The sequence below is a fragment of the Lepidochelys kempii genome, chromosome 6 (genome assembly GCF_965140285.1).
Source record: "Lepidochelys kempii isolate rLepKem1 chromosome 6, rLepKem1.hap1, whole genome shotgun sequence".
Classification (NCBI taxonomy): Eukaryota; Metazoa; Chordata; order Testudines; family Cheloniidae; genus Lepidochelys; species Lepidochelys kempii.
In genome coordinates this window covers 111,720,673-111,741,346 of record NC_136385.1, presented here as the reverse complement: position 1 = coordinate 111,741,346, position 20,674 = coordinate 111,720,673, and the positions used below count along the sequence as shown (strand labels likewise).

Sequence of the window (20,674 nt, the reverse complement as noted above, 5' to 3'; positions counted from 1 at the left end):
TATTCTGAAAGCCTGGTATTCAGATAGACCACTGATATGCCTTTTCGATAGGAAGTACACAAGTTCTCCAGAGTCTTAGTGACTCTGCACTTAAGGACTGGAATCTTGCTCTGCCTTGGTGGCTGATGTAATACATTGTTGCCCTATTGTCTAGCATTACTCTGAGTGGCCTAGTATGTCATGAAAGAAGTACTGGAAGCATATTGAACTTCTCTCAGCTCCAGAATGTTGATCTGATGCACTGATATACCACTGATGCAAGTGGTAGATGTGGTATATCTTGACTTTATACTGTTTATACTTTTGATACGGTCTTGCATGACCTTCTCATAAACAAACTAGGGAAATCCAACCTAGATGGAGCTACTATAAGGTGGATGCATAACTGGTTGGAAAACCATTCCCGGAGAATAGTTATCAGTGGTTCACAGCCATTTCAGAAGGGCATAACAAATGGGGTCCCACAGCGATCAGTTCTGGGTCTGGTTCTGTTCAATATCTTCAACAATGATTTAGACCGGGGGTTCTCAACTTTTTTCTTTCTGAGGCCTCCCAACATACTATAAAAACTCCACGACCCACCTGTACCACAACAACTGGTTTTCTGCCTACAAAAGCCAGGGCTGGCAGTAGGGGGTAGCAAGTAGGGCAACTGCTTGGGGCTCCATGTCACAGGGGCCCCCAAAAAAGCTACACTGCTCAGGCTTCGGCTTCAGCCCCGGGTGGCAGGGCTCATGGCCATGTAATGCTGGCCCTGCTTGGCAGCCCCCCAAAACCTGCTCGCGGCCCCCCAGGGGGCCCCAGAACCTTGGTTGAGAACCACTGATTTAGATAATGGCATAGAGAGTACACTTATAAAGTTTGCAGATGCTACCAAGCTGGGACGGGGTTGCAAGTGCTTTGAAGGACAGAATTAAAATTCAAAATGATCTGGAGAAATGGTCTGATGAAATTCAATAAGGACAAATGCAGAATACACTTTTAGGAAGGAACAATCAATCAGTTGCACACATGCAAAATGGAAAATGACTGCCTAGGAAGGTGTATTGCAGAAAGGGATCTGGGAATCATAGTGGATCACAAGCTAAATATGAATCAGCAGTGGAACACTGTTGCAAAAAAAGCAAACATCATTGTTAGTGATGGTAATACAGTATTTCGGCCTGTTTATTAGCCTGAGGTAGAATTTTGGGTTTTGTTTGACCGTTTGACTTTTGATACTCTTAAATCCTTACCAACACATGTGAATAAAGACAGTGTGTTTCATCTGCCCACAGCCAGACGGGGTTTATAGCACAATGAGAAAAGATAAGGAAGAGAGTTAAAGTGTTGCAGGGTATGGTGGGAGTTTAATATACGAGTGTATACTTGAAGGATGTCCAACTCCTCTCCCAAGCCAAGGTCAAGCAACCAGTTGGGAGGGGCAAGGTGCATGGGAGTGGAGGGGAGGTATAAGAAACACTAAAAGCCAAAGAAACTGTGACCCTGGCTGAAACACAACCTCACTCCCTACCCCTCCCATTAGGTTTAAAAAAAAAAAAAGTGTTACCGAAGCCCCCAGACTCATGACCCTCCAAAACGGACCATGACCATAAATTGTGAGGGGTGGAGCTAGAGGCGTGCACTACAGGTATAATTAAGCCTGCTAAGCAAGAGGAGGGGGGACAGGGAAAGCTCTACCAGTGTACAGAGCTCTGGGATCATGCTTGCTTGGTAACCTCAATAAACATCGCATTGCCTGCACTTTGGACTCTGATCTTCTGCTTTCTGTCTATGTGACAAGAACCAAGGAAGGGCAAGTGGAAGCCCTAACAATCATTCTGCGATGTATTAGCAGGAGTATCGTAAGCAAGACACAAGAAGTAATTCTTCCGCTCTACTCGCCACTGATTAAGCCTCAACTAGAGTATTGTGTCCAGTTCTGGGTGCCATATTTCAAGAAATATGTGGACAAACTGGAGAAAGTTCAGAAAAGAGCAACAAAAATGATTAAAGGACTAGAAAACACCACCTAAGAGGGAAGATTGAAAAAAAATGGGTTTGTTTAGTCTGGAGAAGAGAAGACTGAGAGGAGACATGATACATTTTTAAGTACATAAAAGGTTGTTACAAGGAGGAGGGAGAAAAATTGTTCTCCTTTACCTCTAAGGATAGGACAAGAAGCAATGGGCTTAAACTGCAGCAAGGGAGGTTTAGGTTGGACATTAGGCAAAGCTTCCTAATCATCAGGGTGGCTAAGCACTGGAATAAATTGCCTAGGGAGGTTGTGGAATCTCCATCACTGGAGATTTTTTTAAGAGCAGGTTAGACAAACAACTGTCAGGGATAGTCTAGGTCAGCAATTTTCAGACTCTGGATCGGGACTCCATTTTAATGGGATCAGCAGGGCTGTGTTAGACTTGCTGGGGCTCAGAATGAAGCCAAAGTCCGAGCCACATCGCCCAGGGCTGAAGTCCTGGAGCTTTGCACACCCTATGGAGGAGGGGTTGGGCTTTGTCCCCCCTGCCCTGGGCAGTGGGGCTCAGGCTTCAGTCCCCCTTCCTGGGGTCGTGTAGTAAGCAAGTTGTCAGAAGGGGGGTCGTGGTGCAAGCAAGTTTGAGAAACCCTGGTCTAGACAATACTTAATCCTGCCATGAACGCAGGGAACTGGACTAGACCTCTTGATGTCCCTTCCACTGCTACGATTCTATGTGCATATTACATACATCACACAAATCGTAAAGTGCAGTGGGATGAAAAATACTGTGACAATGTTAGGGACCAAACCAAAAGAGGGTTTTTTTTAAAGTTATAACATCTTACTGAAGTTACGTTTTTATAAAGCTAGGACTGAATACACTTGCAACAAAAAGGCACAAAACTGAGTGATCTTCAGTGCTGAAACAGTATTTTATATTTAATCATCATCCAAGAGGTTCAGTGTTTTCTTCTAATAGCAAACTTATTGCTAAATATATTTAATTTAGCAAACGAGTTTAAATGGACAGATTCTCAAAATCACAAGGATAGAGTATATATTTTAAAATATAACATTTACCATGCTGACATGACCACAGTAAGAAGTATTCCTTCTGTTTAAATACTTATACTTGAAAATCAAGACTATTTCATTAGTGAATAAAATCTTGCATATTCATAATAGAAAACTTTTCCAACGAAGTCATAACATTAACAACAGACCATTCTACAACTGAGTCTTATTTCTCAACAGAACAAGAGTGTGTTAGACTGCATATAATCCTTACAGAATAATTCATTCTGGTTTTCAAAAATGCACATCAGTGGTTAATCCAAGAATTTGTTTGAGGGACTGGTGATAGGATAGAATTTTCTACCTCCATGACACTCACCAAGGTCAAAACATCATTGCCAGTTTTTAATGGACTGTTTCTCACATCAACATTGACTGCCCGGTTTACAGTTTAAGCACTGAAGCCAAAGTCTGAAGGGGCACGGACACTGAACTACCTTATACTCCCTATGCGTTCTCTCGTCTTATTCTTTGATTGTAAACTTTAAGCAGGGACATCTTTTTGTTATGTGTTTGTACAGTGTCTTTCACAATTGGTTACTATCACAATACACAAATAATTCTTCTCCATAGAGGTGTTAACTCCAGAACAGGAGTCATCACATTAGCAGGATTGTATGGAGAAGTCTGCACTAACACTACCCTTCTTTGGGTAAAGAAAGGTTGTCAGTCTCCAGTGCTGTGAACGTAAGTACTAAATTTACCACCTCACAAAAAATGGAAAGTAATGCAAAAAATAAGTTGTCATCGTGTAATTATGGTGCAATGGTCACGATAGCTGAACACACACAGAGATATGTATGTTAATGCTATTTACAGTCTATGGCACTAAAGCATTTTTTATTTACAGGTTTTATAAAATAAATGGAAAGCATCTATTAAGGAAGCAGTTAGCATCCCTTGAAAGAAACAAAGAAATGTTCTATTTAGAGACTGTTCTGCTAATGCAGTGCACATCAGTTGCTGCAACATATTTTTCTTCCTTTGTTTATCACTAACGACATCTGCTTGGAAACAGGACAGTAGAGCCTAACCCTCCCTATTGCAAGAAGTGTCACATAACGAGCAAAAGAGTTAACACTGGCTTAAAAGCTAACAGAATTTCCTCATTTTCAAAGGACACTAATAAATTTAAGCAGGGAAATGAAGAATTTAGGGAAAAGTCTCTCTCAGCCACTTTCACGCTGCCTACAACACTGTTGTTAAAACATGCCACTCTAAGGCTTTCACTTCCATCTTTAACAGATCTCAAAAAGCAATACATACCCCACATCCAAACTCGCACTCTAGCACAAAACCTTAAAGCAACCTCGCTCACTTTTGTATCAACAGATCAGCTCATCTTACATCATATATGCCACATGTTTGGAAGTTTTTCTGCCTTAACATTGCTGATGTCACTGTTTAGGTTTTGCGCTAGAATACAAGTTTGCACAAAATGGACCACTAGCAGAAACAAGTAATAACAAGATATCAAAGGAAAGTCAGAAATTTTCTCTCTTCACCAAAGCTGGTCAGTGTGGTTTCAAAACTACACAAAACTTAAGACTTCATTCTAATCAGAAAGGGAGAAATTCACTAATACTCACAGGGCTAACACAAGGCCCTCTAAACCACTTTAGCCCTCTAGAAGGATGCAGACAGATTAGACACATCCACTAAATTCCAGAGGTTAGTTTAGCGCTGGTCCTGAATAGGGATGTGTGGAGGGGGTTGAGTGTATTTAGGATGAGGAGGGCTGCTGAATCTGAGAATACAGTGGCCCAAAAGCTGCTGTAAAAGGAGGAGTGGAGGTGATGGCGGAAGGGTGTGTGAAATCTAAGCCTCTCAACACTGCTTAGTCTTCCACACAAAACCCAATTACAACGGTTTTACGTGGAAAGAAGTGAATTTCACCCTAAAGTAGCATCTGGTCAAGCTGTGCTCAAGTAACATTTACACATATACCAACCTTGATTTTTTTGGTTGTGGAGGGCGCGCATTAGGAAATCTTCATTTCAGCTGTGATAGACAACAACTTATATTTTCATATAAAGAAAAGCCAACTTTTGGAAATTAAAGTGTGTGTCTATTATTAACTTACCCCTAAGAACGCCAAAACTTTAACAAAGATCATAAAAGGAAAAAAACAGATACCTTTTAAAGCTGGCAGTTTTTGGAGTTCTCGGTTATTGCTAACATTAAACCTTGAAGAACTCTGCCGTTTTTCCTTCTTCAGTACAGTCTGTGGAGCAGGTACTTTGATTTTAGATAATTGTGCTGGGGGAGGAGAGCTGTTTGTTTTTTTGTTTGACACCTGTTTAAAAAAAACAAACATTTAAATGTAGTTGAGATAGTTAAACAGAACATTCGAAAAACAGAGTTAGGTTAAAGGCAAGTTTGATTTTGCTAAAAACAGAATAAAATTCTAATGAACTTACTCTAGCTTACCTCTGACTGCATAGCCACCTACTTCCCTGCTCGCTCTTTCCAGTCAGTTGGTCTTGACTTTGCCACAATTCTCCAAAGATGTGGAATATCATTCTGTCACTTGTGTTGCCTAATCTATTTGAAACACTCTACTCCCCTCCCCCCACCCCATTTACAGGCATTTCTGTAGTGTATGTATGTCACATTGCTTTTTTTCCCCCACCCTTTGCCTGTCTTGTATTTTTAGGGTATGTCTACACTGCAATACGAGACCTGCAGTACTGCTGTGGCTAGTCTGGGTCAGTTGATTTGGGCTCACGGGGCTCAGGCTGCAGGGCTATAAAATTGCAGGGGGGTGGGTCTCCAAGTCCAACCAGAGCCTGAATGTCTACATTGCTATTTTTAGCCCTGCAGCCCGAGTCAGTGCTTTTGCCATCTTGAAGCCACTGCCACCAGTCGCACTACCTGTATGCAGAAATCAAAGGATTTATTTGAACACTGCAAGTACCTCTCAGCACTTAACACTTAACTTCCTCCCAGTTTCCCACTTTCTCTCTCCATCTTCCCACCCCCCAACCCCTCAACCCCCCAACCAAGACAACATAAAACATTAAGATTTAGCATTAAGATAAATATAGACCACACCTCCACCAACAGGTAGTGCCATCTACACTGATCATTACAATATGTTTGATTCCAGAAGAGAATCCTTAATAAGGATATAATTTCTCTAAGAGTAAGAAGAAAAAGAGTACTTGTGGCACCTTAGAGACTAACCAATTTATCTGAGCATAAGCTTTCGTGAGCTACAGCTCACTTCATCGGATGCATACTGTGGAAAATACAGAAGATGTTTTTATACACACAGACCATGAAAAAATGGATGTTTATCACTACAAAAGGTTTTCTCTCCCCCCACCCCACTCTCCTGCTGGTAACAGCTTATCTAAAGTGATCACTCTCCTTACAATGTGTATGATAATCAAGGTGGGCCATTTCCAGCACAAATCCAGGTTTTCTCCCCTCACTCTCCCGGGAGATAAACATCCATTTTTTCATGGTCTGTGTGTATAAAAACATCTTCTGTATTTTCCACAGTATGCATCCGATGAAATGAGCTGTAGCTCACGAAAGCTTATGCTCAAATAAATTGGTTAGTCTCTAAGGTGCCACAAGAACTCCTTTTCTTTTTGGGAATACTGACTAACACGGCTGTTACTCTAAGAGTAAGGTAATTTTATGAGTATAACAAGAATTGATCTAGCTAGAGACATTACTGCAAACTTTTCAATGCTTTTTGAATTATCTGTACTGAAAAGGCTGTCAGATTTACATTTTTTTTACACTAAAGTATACATGTCTGCAAATACAACTGACACTTCTCTGTAACAAAACAATGCCCAGCCTCCTTTTTCTATTTCTTGTATTGTCAAAGTGTAAAACTGCTTAAAAGACACAGATTCCTGACTTTGACAAGTGGTCAGAATAATACGGACTACAGCAGGAGTTAAAATAAGGTATATATGGTAGCCAGCAAAATATGGTTTCGTATCAACGTGAAGCTACAGCTGCAAGAAACCAGATTCAGTTGCATTTTCACTGGAATACTGTTGTCCTAAATTTTAAGCTACTTTTTGTTCACCTCTGCACACACTACAAAGCATTGCCTGCCCATCTATTCATTACTTTAGTGTTTTATGTGTGTGGTGAGCAATTCATGTAATCACTAACAGTCAGCAGCAACAATAAACTCTTATTTTGTTTGTCATGAACAGGAAAACTATAGACGAACTGTCTGCTATCAAAGAGAAAGCTGAACTGAACTCTGGGCAACAACTTCCTCTCTGGGCAACAACTCAGGGGTAGTAACAGCAGTGCCGCTGGTGAGCGCATCCCCCTATATAAAACTACAGCGCCCCCCAATGCATAAATCACACCCCTCTCCTCTTCAGCAACATGATCATTCAGCCACCATAGTGCTCTCACCTGCACTGCAGTCTCTCTATGACACTCCACAGGGCAGGTGTCTTTCCTAACTATGATCCAATGGGAACCCCCAGAAAGACAGGAGCACTGTCCCCTTCAAGTAGCAACTTCAACAAGCTCGGAGTGTCAGATTGGAGGCGGTACCGATAAGGAGAGAACTGATAGTTGGCTTTAGAGGAGGCACACCTGAAGACTCCTCTGGAGCAACGTTGTTTGGAGATGAGCGTCTTCTCAGGAGCAGATGTAATGACAGCAAACTTGCCCATTGGCAGTCTGGCCTTTATAGGAGACGGGGCCTGGAAGATGATTTTTGAAGGAACCCACCTTGGTCTAGCACCGTAATGTCTACTGAATACACTTTCTTATGGTGTGAAAAAAGCAGGGTGTATGATCTCAAGGAGGAATCCAGAACCTGATCCTGGTGTGTTGCAATTCCTTAGCCAGGTTGGGATTAAGATGGTCGAGGCATGTCTTAAGACATCATCCCATGAGTAGTTTGGCTGGGCTAACTCCTGTAGTCAGGAATGGAGTGAGATCTGGAGCAATGAGAAACCTGGCAAATCTTGTCAGCTAGTCACCTTTGATGATCCTTGTTACAGCATCTTTGGTTTTCTGCAGCACCCATTCAGCCTGACCATTTGCTTGGTGCTATGGTAACAGCTTGAATGAGACTGCTTTCGGCAAAGTCCTTGAACTCAGAGATAAAAGCATTTCTCTTATTGGACACGACAGTATCTGGTAACACAAGTTAGGAATAGTTGACAAAGAGCAGTGATCACTGTATTACACATTTGTAATGAGATTAAGATCACTTTGAGCCATGTTAAGGAAGAGTCTACTATGATCACAAAGTTCTTTCCCTAAAAGGACCCCTCAAAAGTCAATATGAATTCTTGACCACAGTTTCCTGGTCAGCTCCCAGAGAAAAACTGAGGCTTTTGGTGGGTTATTTCAAGTAGGTTGATATATGCTACACTCAGACCTTGTCTACACTACCAAAGTAAGTCGACCTAACTTAGGTGAACATATAGTCACTGCAGTAATTACCACAGTGGTCCTTTTATCCATGGTTTGCGTCCTCCTCAGAAATGTTTCCACCAACTTAACTCTGTGGGGCATTGTGCAGCAAACAGCTGGAGCCCCGCTTCACCCTGGGGTCCCGCATGGGGTTGACAGCTGTGGGCCCCAGTTGTCAGACCCAGAGCAGGGGGGCTCCACACAGGGCTAACAGCCAACAGGTGATGTAAGTAATTCAGTGTCAACACAGACTCTGCACCACCTTAACTACATCGACCTAAGCACTACTCCTCTCGCAGAGGTAAAGTATAGTGGACAACTTACATCGGCGGAAGCAACGTTGTAGTGTATGTACTTACATATTTAGGTCAATGTAAGCTGCCTTATGTCAACTTAACTCTGTAGTGTAGACCAAGTCTCATTTACAATTCTTTCTAGGTCAGCATCGATACCTGGCCACCAGACATAACTTCTGGCTAATGCTTTCACGTGCACAATTCCTGGATGTGCGGCACGTAACGTATCTAAGGTGACTCAATTACCTCTTTCTGAAATAAAAACACATCCCCTTAAGAGGCAACCTTTATGGGCATAAAGCCCATGTTGACAATTTAAAAATGGTTCGAACTCTACAGGCAGTTTCCCAGCTGGCCACCTATCCTCTCTACTCCCAGTTGAGTCAGCCATAAGTGGTGGGTCAGGGAGGGATTCCAAAACTTCAGTTGGAGAAGGAATGGCAAAATCCAGCCTCTGTAGCAGCATTCGTCGCAGTGTGTGAGTGTTAGCGATAGACTTTTCTGGCTTGTAGACAGGCACGTTGTCATAAGCACTTAATAAGACACTCCACTGTTGCTTTCACAATGACATGACTGGAGGTGTTGACTTGTTATTGGAGAGAATTCCTAGAAGTGGCTTGTGGTCAGTACGAATCTCAATCACAGAACTATAGATGTATTTGTGGAATTCCTTGACTGCAGCAATGATAGCATGCACTTCTTCACGAATATATGCATATTTTCTCTTGGTGGACTGGAAGGTTCTGAAATAGTAGGCGATAGGTGCCTCAGTTTCATCTGGCAAGGGATGGCTGAGAACAGCTCCGATGTCATAAGGTGATCATAGAATCATAGAATATCAGGGTTGGAAGGGACCCCAGAAGGTCATCTAGTCCAACCCCCTGCTCAAAGCAGGACCAATTCCCAGTTAAATCATCCCAGCCAGGGCTTTGTCAAGCCTGACCTTAAAAACCTCTAAGGAAGGAGATTCTACCACCTCCCTAGGTAACTCATTCCAGTGTTTCACCACCCTCTTAGTGAAAAAGTTTTTCCTAATATCCAATCTAAACCTCCCCCACTGCAACTTGAGACCATTACTCCTCATTCTGTCATCTGCTACCATTGAGAACAGTCTAGAGCCATCCTCTTTGGAACCCCCTTTCAGGTAGTTGAAAGCAGCTATCAAATCCCCCCTCATTCTTCTCTTCTGCAGGCTAAACAATCCCAGCTCCCTCATAAATCATGTGTTCCAGTCCCCTAATCATTTTTGTTGCCATTTTGATGCATCACAGATAATCAACAGCCTCTGTTCGTCAGTGGATGAGAACAGAGTCGGATGTCAATAACTTCTTGAAGGCTTCTGCATACAGGAGAGTCCATTTCTATGGAACTTCCTTGTCAAGAATGTAATGATGATGTTCAGCGACTGCTGCCTTTTTTGAAAGAACACTGATAGAAGTTGAGCAACCCCACAAATGCTTGAAGTTCCTGTTTGGAATTTGGCTCGGGGCATCAGGGATTGCTCACATCTTGTTTTCTGTCAGGTGGATACCAGATGCGTTGATGGGATAATCCAAGAAGGTGACACTTGTAACTCCAATTTCACATTTTTCCTTCTTGATTCAAATGCCTGATTTCTCGAATCGGTTCAAGACTTCTCAAAATTGCTCAGCACGTTCATCCTCTGTTGATCTCGTAGCAGGACTTCCATATGGTACAGCATCAGGAATTCTGGAAAGCAGAGTTTCCATTAAATGTTGGAAAATTCTTGTTGCAACAGAAATGCCAAACTGGAGACACTAGACTCAAAATGACCTCAATGAGTAATAATGGTCTGCATATCAGCTGGTGATATGCTTGGGGAAGGTTTTCCAAAGACTTTTCCTCCAGCCAGAACACTGAGCAGTTGGTTAACAGCAAGCACTGGGTAAAGGTGCTGTTTGAGTGCCTTGTTTGAAGTGCACTTATAATCTCCATAGATTTGCATGTCGTCATTCTGCTCGACTACACATACAGTCACGTAACTCATTTTGTAAGTGTAACTGGCTCAAGGATTCCCTGTAGTTCTAGCTCAGCATCAATCTTCAGACATAGGGGAAACGGTACATTCCAGACCTTCATGTTGATCAGCACAACTGCTGAATCCAAGTGGAGCAACACTTGTGCTCCTCGTAAACTTCCAATTCTTCCATAAACACTTGAGGGAATTTGTCGACTATCTGTTTTAGTCGTTCTTTGCTGATGGCATGGATGCTGATTCTCAATAGTGTGAACCAGTTCCTGCGTAAGAGGCTTTCACACTGACATTTTGGAATGATGAGAGGCAATCTTGCATGGAAAAAGTTGTAGCAAACATTTACATTACAGCTTCTGATGAAGTTAACTTTTTGTCCATTGTAGTCTCCAAAGCCACGCAAGAGACTTGCCAATATGGGAGTAAAATGAGAGGGGAAAAAAGACAAGGTCTCTTCGTTGACGCTCCAGAGCCTGAGTGGACTTCCATTTCGTACTCATGACCATTAATGAACACTGTTGCAAACATTTCAGAACCTTGAGATTCTTTGTTCCTCTGAATACGGTAAAGCTTCTTGACATCATTGTTGAAGGAAGTGTTGAGTTTGGTTGACACTTGAGGAGGAGAATGCTTGCAATAGTCCTTTTGCTTCACACTGTTGATCTTGATTAGCAGACTCACACAATGTGACCTTTCTTTTTGCAGAATCGGCACTCCATATCTTTGAATCTACATGCAGAGCACTGATGCTGTTCTCCGCAGCCTAAACAGATGTTCCGACAATTAATCTTGTCCAACAACATTGTGCTTGAGTTCCCATTATTCTGCTAAGTTGGTCAATGACAATTTTCCGATTGTGACAGTGTTCATGTTGGTTGTCACAACAAAAATTTTCTCAGCGGGCAATGATGCTGTTTCAGTAGCCAGGGTCTTTTCCTAGCAATGGCAAATGTCAAATTTGGCTCAGCAAGACGACAGCCTTGAAGCACTTTATCCTGAACTCCACAAACAAGGCGATCTTGCAGCAGGTCATTGAGAAAATTACCAAAGTTACATTGTTCAGCATTATGACCCAGCTCGCAGCCACCTCAACATCTTGTTGATTTCATTTATGCAACTGAAATCTCCAAACAGATGGCATAAGCAAGAAATGTGCCCTCAGCAAAGCTACAATTTTGTTGTACACTGTTGTGCCGCTGTAAACTCTCTAGTGTAGCCACTCTACACTGACGGGAGAAAGCTCTCCCATTGACTTAATCAATCCACCCCCAAGGAGCGGCCGCACCTACGTCTGCAGAAGCTCTCTCGTCAACATAGCACTATACACACCAGCACTTAGGTCAGTGTAACTCATGTCTCTAGAGGGGTGGCTTATTCACACCCGAGTAACATAAGTTATACTGACGTAAGTGGAAGTGTAGACATAGCCTAAGTCTTTAAATCCATCCCTGTATCTACACATTTTACAGATATAGGGACCTACGGCTGACTTCCTAAAAATTTTTAATAAGGACTAACACAATTTTTATCACCTATTGTCAAATAACCCCTTTCAATACTAAGTACTACGGGATCCACTTTAGAATCAAAGTCATAGAACAGCTTACAAATTACAAGTCTGATTCCTATATGTCACTGACTAACCTTTCTATACATCTAAACACAAAAGTTTGTCAGACACTATTTCTGATACTGCCTTTATAAGATGCAGAAAAAAAAATTCTAGCTGTCAGGAAAGCTAGTGAGAATTAAACCTTTAGAAGAGGGGCACTGTACCATCACAAGAAAAATGAGAACTTAATGAGAGGCTATATTAAAACCATTTGATGGTGCAGTCAGGATGGACTGGTATTTAAAATCGTGGGTCAGTTTTGATTTCATAACGTTTTTCCCCCGATGTTCATTTGTTCTTGTTGGTATGAAAACCAGATATTATTCAAGCAATTGTGATAGCTTGGTTTAGTAAATTACTTATTCAGATTCTTCATTTTTGTTATGTAAAATTGTAAGCATATCATATCTGAGACAATACTTAATGGAAAATGCCACTGTTTCTTTGATCAAACTCTGTATAGATACTAATTTTTTTTTTACTTTAAAAATTTAATTATAGCAGTTTCAATATTTCTGTGGCTGTGGAAGAAGAAATTTGATTAAATGAGGTGTTGGTGGCAGTATGAGATTTGTTTTACTGTTAGTTTCATATAGAAAATATAATTTTTTCAAAATGTATTTCTAAATTTTAGAATAAATATAGTTCTGCTTTTTAAAACTAGTGCTGTAGTCTTGAAATTATATGTGTAGACACATTTTTACCCCTCTTTGACCTAAAGAGTACTTCCTTGTCCTAACAACTCTATAGCAGAGTGAACTGCACGCATTGAACTTTAACAGAATCTGTTATTTGAATGGATATAGTCTGGATTTGTGTTAACAGTAAGCGTATTATTAACAGGATTCTTCCCTACTAGAAAAACTTACTGTGTTCATTGTCACTGTGACTTTGGAGTTAGATTTGGCAGCTGTCAGATGGGGAAACTGCTCTCCTTCCTCTGTCAGGAAGGTGTGTATACCTATACAAATTGCAGTTTCCAGAGTTTAAATAAAGTCAGAGAAAAGCTCAATTTAAGTGCCAAGTTTCACTAAAATTATATTTACCTACAGCCCACATACCGTACAGTGTAAGCAGATCTTGAAACTTAGGTAAAAGCAGAGTTTACCCATTCTCTCCATCTTGCATTTGTCCTATTTTCGCCTGTTCAAGTGAGTAAGTGACCTTTAACTTTTTATTTAAATTACTATTTTTGAAACAGTAAAGTAGGACTCTGGCACTCCTAAGATAACTCAAGTTGTCTTTTTCTTAATGTTATTTCTAAACTGTAGTTTTAGAACTAAATTAAAACACAACCTTAAACTTGCTATATAATAAAATCAGCATCAATAAAGGAAAAAACTTTAAAATAGCAAATCATCATCCTGAAGGTTGCCAAAATACTTAAGGAGCTATATATGTTAGGGATTGATCACCCATTTTTGAAATGCAGCCACGTCTGGGGTAGAATGTGCCAGCTACTCTATACAATAGGTGTGGGTTGTTTTTCTGGAGGGAAAGCAAAGAGTCAAACTACATGGAATTTAGATGGTCAGAATGTACTTGCCTATACTTGAAACAGCCAAGACACCCTAACACTCTTATTCCTGCATAAAGTTTTTACCACTAAAGAGGCTGGATTGTTTATTGACTCAGTAGTCATGTGAAGCACAATAATTAGCAGAAGATATGAGGCATTTCAGAAGTGCATGTCTGATGGGATTAACCTGAGACTCTTCAATCTAAAATCATGAGATCAACTGCTTGCCCTGAAAGGACATAGTCCATCATCCTGAAGCAGCAGCAGGTTAACCAACCTCATTTGGTCCAACTGCTAAAAGTAAACAGACCTACACTGTAACAACATGTGTTATCAACCTTGAAAGAATGATGAACCACTGAACTGGAAGAAACTGTTAAAACAGCTGCATTTGATAACTGCAATAGCTTTTTCTTCAGATGTGTTGTATTCCAAGCTCTCTTGCAGAGTTCCACAAAAATCCATACTCTCTTCTCTTCAACATCCACATAAAACTATTTGAAGAGATCATGAGAGCTTACAGCCTCCTAGCAGCACCCATACACAGATGCTGCTTAATTGTAAGTTGCCTTGGCTATTGCCTAATATTAGCTATTTGGAAGAGATCAGAAAATAAATAAGTCATTGGCTCAAGGTCAACTCAGGGAAGACGACAGCACTTATTGCTAAGTGAAAGGGGATTCAGGATTCTTAGGGATTGAGTACTTTGTAAAATATCAGGAGACATTTCATACATGAATCCTATGCAATGCATATTTGTACTGAAGCTGAAGTTCTCAGGTATCTTTGGATATGTACTAGAGAATAAAATGTGGTGGCAATTCAACCAATTGAACTTCTTTTCCCCCTAATTTATTTAAATATATAAAAATCTTAAAATAGATGTTTGCAAATTGAAATGTAATTTTTTAGCAATTACATTTAAAAGCAAATTAAATTAGGCTGTAAAGAAATCTTACAATGAAAACCAAAGTGGTTCACTCAAGACATTCTGACACTTATTCAACATACTGCCTTCATTTAATGTATTGCCCAAATTCAATATATAGTACACTACAGAACTGTAATTACAAATATCACAATGCCATGTACTATAGTATCAATAATATTTTCATTCTTTATAATGGAGCCAAAGCCAGTATTCACATTTTTATAAATGTAAGTACTTTCAGTTTCTGTTGTACAGAAATGTTTTTGCCTTAATTGCGTTTGATTTCAGTTCAGCTAGCAGGTGCAAAAAGAATATTTTCTTCATTTGGATTACTGAGTTTCATTGAAAACTGAGAATCCAATTGAGAGTTGAAAAAAACAGGAAAGCTTGTTTTCCCTCTTCCAATCGCTGAATAAAAACAAGGTATGAGAGCATGAAATCTACTAGGACTAAAATCTTGAAGGGCAAGGTGATCAGAAACAATCCGTTCAATCAACTACACATACTTCTTTTGTTTAGTAAATCAATTTTAAATGTAAAATATGTTTCAATAAACTTTAATGTTCTGGATACAGCAGAAAAAATGTAAGATAGTTTTATTTAACAAACAATTTTAGAATGCTGTTTTTCTGCAGTGAATTCCAATGTTCATCCAACTGCAGCTTGACACAAACCAGGAGCCAAAACAAAACACTTAGCAACTAAGAAATGCCTCATTCATCATTTTCTAACATAATAAAATATAAAAATAAGAAACTGAATAAATGTATTTTAAGCAATTGCACAGTTTAAATAAATTTGAATAATTATAATGTACCCTTTGGTTAACTAAAGGCAACATTTAGCTGCAAATCAACACATTTTAATGGTTATATACTAATCAAGGAGAATGGACCTCTCTTTAGGAAATAACTAACAAGTATTAATGCAAAATAAGATTGAAATAATTGATTTAAATCAAAGTTTCTTGCTTGCTGTTTTCAATCATAATTAACACTTATGATTTAAATCAATCCACCAGGACTCCTCATGTAGTTTAATTACACTTTTAGTTTTAAAACTGTTTTGTTTTTTTGCTAAAATAAGGAGTATCATTCTGTACCCAATTTAGAGAAGCAGACCTGACAGCTTTGAGGGTCCAAGCTCTAACATGGCCCATTTAAAACCACTTAACATTTCCAGAGTTCAGACTCCACACTGTTGTTGATCTGCAGGGAAAGGAGCCAAAAGACTTTCAGATAGTTAATAGTTTAAACAAAATTACCAGATTAAAACTAGTAATACAGTATAGTACATGGAGTTTTACTACATTAACTTTGTTTAATGGAATGCAAACTTAATTTCAGATACTGGTTAACCAAAAGAGGCAACTACCTATCACCTATACTAATTGCCTCCTTAGTCATGGACACTTTTACAAGTAAGAGAAAAATGTTTATAAAAAATCTATCATCTTTCATACCTCAAAGAGCCTTATCAAGAAATTAAGGCCGCTAAAAATGTTTTTGGAGATATTCAGCAGCATAGATTACACATTGACAAAAATGGAGGGGACTTAACAAGATGTTAGCATTTCCTTTATACAAACTGACTATCCAGATTTTGATCAATTCACAAAAGTATAACTCTCCTTTCCCAAAAAGGCAACTAGAGTATGGTATAAACTCCCAAAAATACCAGTAAACACAAAGAAGTCTCGGTAGATTGAAAAGTACTTAGTATAAAGAAGAAATTAATTTTCCTCTATGTTCTAGAACTGATAAAGACATTTTTACAGAAAACGCTCAGGAACAGTCCTAGCACACCAAATGCATTTCAATTTCATTAGCCACAAGAACAAGACAAATAAGTTAACAAAACTGCCTCCTACAAAACGCATCTGTTAAAGAGTTAGCTTTTTATATATTTCCCCTTTTACTTTGATTTAGTAATTAAATGAATAAAATTGTTTTTCACTGTGCATCTGATGTGCTAAGATTCTTTCTAATCATGTGCCATTTTACATGTATTTTCAGAAATAAACTCCTATCCTGAAGCTATAATATTTTCAAAATTATATTTAGTGTCCTCAAGTTTTAACTGCAAAAAATGGCAAGTTATCGTAAAACAGTAAGTGAAATATTTAATTTTTTCTTGTGTGAATAAGGAAATAAGTAGTTGTAGATGAAGGGTTACATGCGAGGACGCGGGTAATGTACGCGGTTTGCATACAAAGTAGTTCTTTCATCAGTGGCTAACAGAAGTATCAGTAAACACAATCATAGCAATGGAAGTTTTAGTTTTCCTTCATAGTCTTGTTTTATTTTTCAAAATTAAGTCCCATTAAGTTTTTTGGGCCACCTCTTCTTAGAAATCCACCCACCAATACACTAACTGTAAAAATTTTGGTAAAGCTGTTTTTTAATCCTGTGGAGCCAACCTTGCCAACAGCCTTTGTTGGTACTTGAAACACTGGGAAACTGCTTACCTCAAAATCTCTATGCAAGAACCTATACACAGCCAGCTTTCCATGCAATTGTTATGGACTGCTCTCATTTCGAATTTCTGTTAACAGTAGTTCCTGTGAATTTCTTGGATTACTTATGACTATTAAGGCAATTAAGGTAAAAACGAGATACCAACGCCTGTCTTTCAGTGATTTGGAATTTGTTGTTGTTGTGGTTACAACAGGATTAAAGACATTTTCTACATATAGAGTGAAAAATTATTTCAAAATTCCAGATTTTCATAAAATTCTTTAAATTGCCAGATGTATGTTCATGAAAAAAATCCACTGAAAAGGTGTTACTAGTGGTTTATCAGTACAGTCCCTATTGCTAAGGAAGCTTTTTTTTAAAAAAAAGATCACCCTCCCACAGAGTTCTCACATAAACTACTCCAGTTTCCACTGCAGTATTAAAAAAAATTAAAAGCATTTTTAAGAAACTCACAAATGAAGAAAAAAGTTCGGGCATTTACAAAATATACTCCCTTTTTAATACAGCAATTAATAGCTTTCACTAGTTAAAAAGACCACTGAATGCTTGTAGCCAGAAAGCAAAAAGGAAGAAGTCATAAAAACATTAGTATTCTCTCACCCTTTTGTTGGGCGGGGGAAGTAAAACACTTCTTCTAGGCTCTTATAGAATGTTGGAGAAGTCATTTTATTTATCCTCCTTTAGATAATAAGGCCACAATTTTGTAATTGGATTAATATTCTTGAGAGAAAAATGCCACCAATTTAGTCACCCCAGGAACCTGAAAGTTTGAAAAGTAAAACTTTCAACAATTGTAAAGCTCATGATCTACAACTGGTGCACTTGAGTGTACTCTATGTGGTAGCAAGCATACTGAAAAGTGACAGATGTGAGATACTGGCAATGCAAGACCCAATGTCACAGATTCTGGGCCAGTATCCAACACACTTCAATAGTGTTTAATCACAAGAAAGCCTTAATTTGTGGATTGTGAATTAGTTTTCAAACTAACTAACAGTTTAACAACCTCTGACATTGGGTCAAATTCTTTTCAGCAAGATGGCCGACAACATAAATTTAAAAATGGCTACTGTAATTTGTAAGTTTTATTTTCTTGTTACTTTTTACAGTTTGTTCCTGCTGAAAAGCACATTTTACTGTTTGAACTTACCCGATTTCTAAAACTAAGCAGAATTAAGTAGGGTTTCATTGAACAAATTCTGAGATCAACTTAAGAACACAGATACAGAGGAAGCCAATCCTTCCCTTACCCCTTTCCCCCCAAAAAAGTCAACTAGAGTATGGTATAAAGTTTTGAAACTTGGACACCATCCAAATCATAGTTTATATTCATATTCTCTTATGCTGAGGAAGAATCAGCATGAATTTTGTAAAAGGGAAATCATGCCATGCCATGCCAATCTGTTAGAATTCTTTTAAGGTGTCAACAAACATGCAGACAAGGATGATCCAGTGGATATAGTATAGTGTACTTGGACTTTCAGAAAACCTTTGACAAGGTCCCTCACCAAAGGCTCTTAAGCAAAATAAGCAGTCATGGGATAACAGGAAGGACCTCTCATGGATCCGTTACTGGTTAAAAGATAGGAAACAAAGGGTAGGAATAAATGGCCAGTTGTCACAGTGGAGAGAGGTAATTAGCAGGGCTGGGCCCCCAAGGATCTGTAGTGAGACCAGTGTCATTTAACATAGTCATAAGCAATCTAGAAAAGGGGGTAAACAGTGAGGTGACAAAGTTTGAAGACAATACAAAAATTACTCAAGATACCGTATATACTCGATCATAAGACGGTTCGTTTATAAGCCGACCCTCCCTCCCCCCAAGATGGATAAGTAAACATGGAAAATTTTTATGACCCATTCATAAGCCGACCCTATAATTCAGGGGTCAGCAAACTTTGGCTCCCGGGCCATCAGGATAAGCCGCTGGTGGGCCGAGATGGTTTGTTTACCTCAAGCGTCCACAGGCACGGAGGTAAACCTAAGTAAACAAAGTGTCCCGGTGCACCAGCTGCTTACTCTGACGGGCCGGAACAGCAACTGGTGGGGAAATTTTTGGAGGGGGAGAAGCTGGGGGGTCAGGGGAGTAACCCCTGTGACAACCCCCCACATGACTCCACCCCTAGCCCAGGATCCCCACACTCTCCCGAACCCATCCCTTCCCACCTTAGCTGGGGAGGGCCAGGGGAGGATGTCTCTGGCCTGGCTGGAGCTGCTCTGGCGGGCTGCAACCGGGCAGCACGGCTGCAGCCTGCTCTGGGAGGCGGGGCCAAGCAGCACGGCTACAGCCTGCCAGCCCCGGAGCTGCAGCTTCTTCGGAGGCCGGTGGGAAAGCAGCGTGGCCAGAAGCGGAGAGACTCTGGCCCTGCCTCTTCCCTTCTAGCTCTGCTGGTCGTGCTGCCTCTCCTTGCCCACTCTGTTTGGGGGAGGGGCTGTGTCCCACCTCTCCTCCCTCTATACCCATTATATCCCTTCTCTGGTGCTTCCCTTTTTTACTAAAAAAATTCGGCTTATGAACAAGTATATACAGTAATTAAGTCCAAAGATAATTAAGTCCAAAGCTGACTGTGAAGAGTTACAAAGGAATCTCACAAAACTGGGAGACCAGGCAACAAAATGGCAGATGAAATTCAATACTGATAAATGTAAACTAACGCATACTGCAAAACATAAAACATCACCCCAACCACACATACGAAAATGATGGGGTCTAAATTAGCGATAACCATTTAAGAAAGAGCTCTTAGAATCATCATTGAGCAGATTTTTTTCAGAGAACTATCCATGTGCAGCAACTGTCAAAAAAGCAAAACAATGGCATTAGAAAAGGGATAGATAAAATATCATAATGCCATTATATAAATCCATGGTATATCCACACCTTGAATACTGAATGCAGTTTTAATTACCCCATCTCAAAAAAGATACACTCGAACTGGAAAAAGTACAGAGAAGGGCAACAAAAAATGATTAAGGTTATGGAACAACTTCCATGAGGAGAGATTAAAAAGACAGCCTCTTCATCTTGGAAAAGGGACTACTAAAAGGGGATACGATAGAGGTCTATAAACTTATGAATGGTGTGGAGAAAGTGAATAGGGGAAGGTGTAAACAAGAACAAGGGGTCACCCCACTATATTAATAGGCAGAAGGCTGAGAACAAACATAAGAAAGTACTTCTTCACACAACACACAGTCAACCCGTAGAACTCATTGCCAGGGGATGGTGTGAAGGCCAAAAGTATAACTGGGTTCAAAAAAGAATTAGAGAAGTTCATGGGAGATAGGTCCATCAATACTACTAGCCAAGATGGTCATGGATGCAACCCCATTCTTGGGTGTCCCTAAACAGCTGACTGCTAGAAGTTGGGATTGGACGAAAGGGGACAATCACTCGATAAAT

At 39.9% G+C, this 20,674-nt stretch overlaps 1 protein-coding gene across 3 annotated transcripts in view; it reads right to left on the bottom strand.

Annotated features, from left to right (window-relative positions):
• PPP2R5C (protein phosphatase 2 regulatory subunit B'gamma) overlaps positions 1 to 20,674 on the bottom strand; it is a 192,001-nt gene that overhangs the window by 155,999 nt on the left and 15,328 nt on the right. For all 3 annotated transcript variants that reach the window (XM_073349665.2, XM_073349666.2, XM_073349667.2), the window contains exon 3: positions 5,168 to 5,327. In XM_073349665.2, the coding sequence (XP_073205766.1) occupies positions 5,168 to 5,327 (160 nt within the window). The remainder of the gene's footprint in view (positions 1 to 5,167; positions 5,328 to 20,674) is intronic.